General features: G+C 35.4%; 1 protein-coding gene across 1 annotated transcript; it reads right to left on the bottom strand.

The window, feature by feature from the left end:
• Positions 1-261: 261 nt before the first annotated feature.
• LOC141672478 (uncharacterized) lies at positions 262-924 on the bottom strand. The gene has a single exon (XM_074479120.1). It carries the CDS (start codon positions 922-924, stop codon positions 262-264), a length of 663 nt encoding a protein of 220 aa, XP_074335221.1.
• Positions 925-6,818: the final 5,894 nt, after the last annotated feature.

Genomic DNA, 6,818 nt, shown 5'->3' with positions numbered 1-6,818 from the left:
TGGCTTCCATAGCTGTTCCTCTGTAGTCCTTTTCAATGTGCCCTTTTCTTCCGTATTGAAAATAGGTAATCTCCGTCTTCCCTTTTGGGCATTCACCGGAATAATGTCCCTTTTGTTTGCACTTAAAGCACGTGACATTCGGCTTATTACAGATCCCTGTATGTTTCTTCCCACATGTCTTGCAATCGGTTAGTGGTGGTCGAATGACCCTTTGTTGATTTGGGGCTTGGAACCGATTGCCCGATCTCTGATTGCCTTGCTCTATCCTTTTAAAATTTGTATTTGTCCAGGCTTGAAACCCGGCCTTCTGTTGCAACGGTTCTGAAAACTTCCCTGTCCTTTTTCCTTTTGAGACATTTCACTTTCTCCTTCAATAATCATAGCTTTCTGAACCACGGACATGTAGGTTGTCAATTTAAACACTTCCACTCTGCTACGAATCCATGGCTGCAATCCCTGCTGGAATCTCTTAGCACGTTTCTCATCAGTATTAACCTGTTCTGGAACAAACCTAGCCAATTCAATAAACTTGGCTTCATATCCAGTCACTAACATACTCCCTTGCTTTAATTCCAAGAACTTGATTTTCATTTGGTTCTTCATGTAGCGGGGAAAATAATTTTCCAGAAAAAGCTCGGTGAATCTATCCCAAGTTACGATGCTGTCGCCTTCTAGCACTTTCTTGGACTCCCACCAGTAATTAGCTTCCCTCTTTAAGAAGTAACTAGAAAAATCTGTCTTCTGGTCTCCTTCCACTTTAACCAGTGCGAACGCTTTCTCTATCTCCTTCAACCATGCCCTAACTTTAGTGGGATCCGTTGTACCTTCAAACTCTGGAGGCTTTATCGACTGAAACTGTTTAAAGGCAAAAACAGGTACAACTGGTGGTACATGTGGCTTAGGATGAAGTGGCTGTTGTAACATCTGCTGCTGGAACTATTATTGCTGCATCATTACCATTTGCTATTACTTCAGGTGGAACATTTGGTCCATATGATTGTTATTATTTTGCCCTTCCGTATTACCATTGGATGACTCAGTTCGGGACTTTCTTTTTTGGTGCCATCTTTCTGATAAAAAAACAAACAATCCTTTTTAATAACTTGTTTAAATGATTGAAAATGGATAAGAAACAATTTTAATTTAACAGAAATATAATTAATTTAAAAGTTTATCAATTTGTCTGGAAAATGTCAATTAGACTGAACAATATCATTTTAAACAATTCATTGATCTTTTTAAAATTAAAGAGAGTTTAAAATATAAAAAAACTGTAAAACAGTAAAATGAAAGTGGTACTGTAAAGATTGAAAATTAAATAAATAAAAGAAAAGAGATTTAAAAGATTTATTTTATAAAACAAACACCAGCCTCATGTGTTAATGCTTGATACTAAAGGGTCTAACATAACTACCACTGATACATGCCAAAATGGGGTACTACACGTATATCTAGTCTCGCTATGACTATAGCTGCCTCTATATACATATATCACATATGGTACAACACATCTATCTAACTAGCCGATCTCAGAATCCTGGTGGAATACGATCTATCTCCTGACGGATCGAATCCAACACTGTCTCCACCAATCTCACTGCTCGATAATACACTGCATCTGTGTGAATGTCCTCCTGGCTCAACTCTCCCAACTCCTGCAAAGCTACCCGGTAGATCTGTTCGAGTCTCTCCCTCATCACATAATCTGGCTGTAAGGCTGATACAGGACCATACTCTCGTCGCTCAAACAATCCAAGAATCTCACTACACTGGGCCCTCCACATCTGCATGTCATCTCTCATCCTCGCAAACTCATGATACAGCACTGTCCGAGGCTCTCTAAGATCTGTCTGGGATCCCCTGGAAGGTAAAGGCATATAATGATCTATGATCTGCTCATCCATGAACTCAGCGGGTGGGAACTGATAAATCCCTGACACTGAAGCATTTATGGCTAAGGGAGTTGGAAATAATACTGGTGGTATCTGGGGCTCGATCATCTGAGGATCAGGGTGTACCTCTGGCTGCTGAAGGGGTATCTCTGGCTGCTGAAATGGTATCTCGGGCTCTGGCTGCTGAAATGGTATCTCTAGCTCATCCAATTGTGGAAAATCAATCAGGTCAGGTATCTCTAACATCAGGAACTCAAGAGGTGGTAGCAGAGGTATCTCTGGCTCAAAGTATGGGAAAAAGTCTATAGGATCAGGTACCTCTAGAACTGATGGATCTACAGGTGCTGCTGGAGGCATAGACACTGGTGGTATCACTAGTTCGGACACGGTCCTCTCAGAAGATGCTGAATCCATCTGACAAAATAACCATAACACAAGAAAAGGTCACTTCCATTCCTAGAACTTATAAATCCCTAATCTTAGAAATCAGCAAAACCCTAATACAATTATTCCTATCTTATGTGATCTCCCTATCTTATCTTAATCATAATGTTCTTGTTTCATGGACCAATACCTATGCTCTGATGCCAACTATAACACCCTCCAAATCCGGGATCTAGATCTGGGGGTTACTTGCCACTAATAACAATACTAAACCTGTACAGTAATCATATAAATATAAAATAAACCCCTTTCTACTACTACTCAGGATCTTTTAAGGCTAAAGTGTGAAAACAAGAATAACTCACTACTCTTATTACAAACCCAAATTTAAAGTCTCACAACATCTCTTTATTACGAACCAGTTAGCTACACAAGTTTTAAACTAATTTCTTTTATTCAGATAATATCTACATTTATTCCCACTACACCTGCTCAGGCATCTCAAAACTCTCTTCTGAAATTGGAATTAGCACCCTTGGTGTCAGAGGGCCCCGCCTTTTGACCCGCTTCTTGACCACTCGAGTACGGATGAGTTTCATTCTCATCCTTAACTGAAAACAAGGTGAGTAACAACAATATGGGTGAGCCATAATTGCTCAACAAGCCTGCAACATATATATATATATATATATAAAGAGAACGATAAATAAACCGGTAATCTGATAGTTTGAGTAACCACATATCTTTGCAGGAAAAAAAGAAAGCCACTATTAGCGATTACCAATGAATTAGACTGGACACAAGAACCAACATATGCACTATAACCCGTTGATCAGTGAGGATATAGTGCGGATCTATACCCAACTCTATAGACCCACCAACATATAGGGTACCCAGGTACTTTGGCCTAATAATTAAGGATCCGGTTTATACCCAGCCCACATAGTAACCATCCAGTCCATGGATTAACATCCGGAACAATCGGTATGCTTTGATGTGTCTCAACATCAGAGTATTTCAAGATATATCAAGCGTATAATCTATTGGAATATAAATTTAGTGTTCAATGGATAAGGGGAAATCAGAATCAAAATGAAACATGAATAAATGATCAACAATTATGTATCAATGTTTGTGAACAGGAGTTATCAGTGTGTAGTTGTCATAGAATCTGAAAGAAATTCACTATTCTGAACTTAGAATAGGGGAAATACGTGCCTGATATACGATCCACTTCGGGTAGTTCACAGTTCCCTAACTCTGGCTTGATCCGCCTTGCTGGTGTTGTATCTATCAAAGAAAGATACTCATTTAGTTGACTTACATCGTAATCGTATCTCTAACCGAGGACACATAGCCCTTATTGTTTACCCATACGATTCTAACTGACTCGTATGCAAATTATCTAAAAAATAAGACTCAAGTAATCACATAAATCACGTAGCACAGAAGTCACATAGTTGATTTAAACTTAAAAATATTTTTAGGTTCGACATTAGACCTATATTTCACATTGATAAATCATATCTGATTCGTCTTCTAATTTTCTGAGATTTATCGGACTCGTATTCATAATTAATAAAGTTTGAAATGAATAACTATCGAAAACCGACTCGTCTCCGTGAGGAATTAATATTTAAAACTATTTTAAATGGGATCGGGTCATTTTTCTAAGTTAAAGGGCTTTCGTTTCGATTAAATCAGATAAATGCTTCAATTATTATTCATTAAATAAAAATAAATAAATTATTATTCAAAATAATTAATTATTAAAAATAATTGAACCCCAAATATATTTTTAAATAATAATCTAGGAAAAATCAGATTTAATAATAATTTTTCCTTAATTTTTGGAGTTAAAATGTATTTATTATAAATTATTTAAATAACCTGATTAATTATAAAATAATCAATCAATTTAAATAAATAATAAGTAAATAAGAAATAATTAAATAAATAAGTGAATAATTATAATTTTGAATTTCTAAAATAAGAAAACCATTTAGATTTGTTTACAAAATAAATCAAATAATTAATCAAATTAATTATTTGATTTATTAATTGATTAAAAAATGATTTTTTGAATTTTATAAAATAAAAAATAAAATAAAATATTCAGAAACAAAATTCAGAAATCAGAATTGGGGTTTTGAAGATCAAAACCAGGTTTTTTAGAAAAGGAAATGGGTCGGGTCCAGGTTGGCAAGAACAACCTGCCGGTGTTCTTCGCAACCCAGAACCCGGCGAGGTTCCGGCACCGGAGCCCAACTCCGGCTAAGCTCAATGTCTGCCCAAATCACTTCGTTCATTGCTGGTTTTTGTCCCAAATGATTACAAATCGTTCCTGCTATCCAGAAATCACCACAACCATGCCTGCTCATCCCTGAAACTCGTTTGCCGGCCAAACTTTATTAAAATCGGCGAAAGCTTTAAGCTTTTCTGGTTTAAATTCCGATTTCAACAAAAATGAACCCTAAATCCACGGTTTAGGTACCGAATTAAAGCCCTAAATTTCTACAATCATCTCCTATAAGCAAAATCATTCACAAACATCTATAAATCCTAAAAAACGAAATCAAAAACTGGAAAACCAAGAACATGGCCATACCATTCTAGGGATCAAACAATCATTATAAACATATAAATCGATTCCTCAGACTCAGGAGAAACTATATCTAACATCAAAACAAACGAACGATTATTTAAAATAAAAAACCGAATTCATGCTCAAGAACAATAAAATTTGATTTTAACAAAAACCCAACCTCGATTGATTATGTTAGTATCAAAAGTTCCGTCTCTTTGAGAGTATTAATTCGGTTACTCGAGCAAAATCAGAGGTTCAGTGAATCTCCCACAATCACGGTTTGATTCTCATGCAATCTCAAGAACACAAGCTTAACCTCCAAACTAATTTCTGATTTAATTATTTTTTATAATTTTTTATAATTAATTAATAATAAATCAACTATTTATAGTAGTGATAAAAATACCCCTAATTAAAATTAAGGCCCTAATTATACATCTAATAAAATTAATTGGCCCTAATTTTTATAACTTTTGGGTATTAATTTTGAATTTTTAAATATCCAATAAATACAAAATATATGTTAAAAATTTCTAAAAATTGTGAATAATACAAAACTGCAAAGAGAAATAATACTCGATAATTTCATGATCCTATAAAAATAAAAATGTGATTTTTGTGAGGTTTTTGACACCCGAAGGGGCCCGGAAAAGTCATTTTTCGCAATACGAGAAAATTCATGAAATGACTAAATGTTTAGAATATTGCTATGGTATAAGCCAGACTAGGAGAAATAAGGCCAATGATTTTTTATGAATTATCAGCTATTAAAACACTGTTTGTTCCGTACAACTTTTGATATAAAAGCGTTTGACTCATAATAAAACACCCGATAATTACCCAGAACACATTCTGACAAAACAAAATACACGTAGCATATAACAGTTAGGGTTTTATAACTCAACACACTTAATAACATATTAAAACACATAATTCACCTTTATTAAGATATAATACATGCATACTTTCTCAGTCGTTACACTGACTGACATAGACTTCCTTCTCCAAATTTTCGTTTAGAAATGCACTCTTTACATCCATTTGATAAACTTTGAAAATGGCATGGGCTGCATAGGCTAGAAAATTTTTGATAGCCTCAAGTCTTGCAACAGGAGCAAAGGTTTCATCAAAATCTATCCCTTCCTGTTGACAATAGCCTTTAGCAACCAATCTTGCTTTATTCATTATGACTATGCCATTCTCATCCATCTTGTTTCTGAATACCCATTTGGTGTCAATAGAATTCTTGCCTTTTGGTGTGGGTATCAGCTTCCATACCTTATTACTTTCAAATTGGTTTAGATCTTCTTGCACATCTAAAACCCAATCAGGATCCAACAAAGCTTCTTCTACCTTCTTTGGTTCTTCCTATGACAGGAAGTTGCTATATAAATATTCATCTTGAGTGGGTTTCCTTGTTTGCACTCTTGAAGTTGCATCATCAATGATCAGTTCAAATGGGTGATCTCTAGTCCATTTCCTTTGTTGTGGTAGATTAGTTCTAGATGAAGAGGCCTCGTTGTTGTTTTGATGAGCAACTGAGTTTTGATTTGAAAAAACTCCCCCTAAGTTTATGGATCTTTAATTTTAGGTTGGGTTCTTTCTGTGCGTGATCTAAAAGGGCCTTCAACTCCTATTAATGGTTCAGCCGATGTTGAATTTTGCATTTCGACGGATGATGCAGTTTTTATGTCAACGGATGATGCATCATGTCTTTCAACGGATACTGCACTTTGTCTTTCAACGGATGCTGCCCTTTGTCTTTCGATGGATGTAGAATTCTGTGCTTCATTTGTTGCTGATTTTTCTGCATATTCCTCATAAATTGTTTCTTGATCACTTTCATCATCACTTTCATCACATTTCATCTCAACATTGTCAAATTTGAGGCTTTCATGGAAACCTTCATCTTGCAGTCCTTCAATCTTCTTATCATCAAACACAACATGTACAGA

The sequence above is a fragment of the Apium graveolens genome, chromosome 1 (assembly GCF_009905375.1).
Source record: "Apium graveolens cultivar Ventura chromosome 1, ASM990537v1, whole genome shotgun sequence".
Taxonomy (NCBI): domain Eukaryota; kingdom Viridiplantae; phylum Streptophyta; class Magnoliopsida; order Apiales; family Apiaceae; genus Apium; species Apium graveolens.
This window is presented reverse-complemented; position numbering and strand designations above follow the sequence as displayed.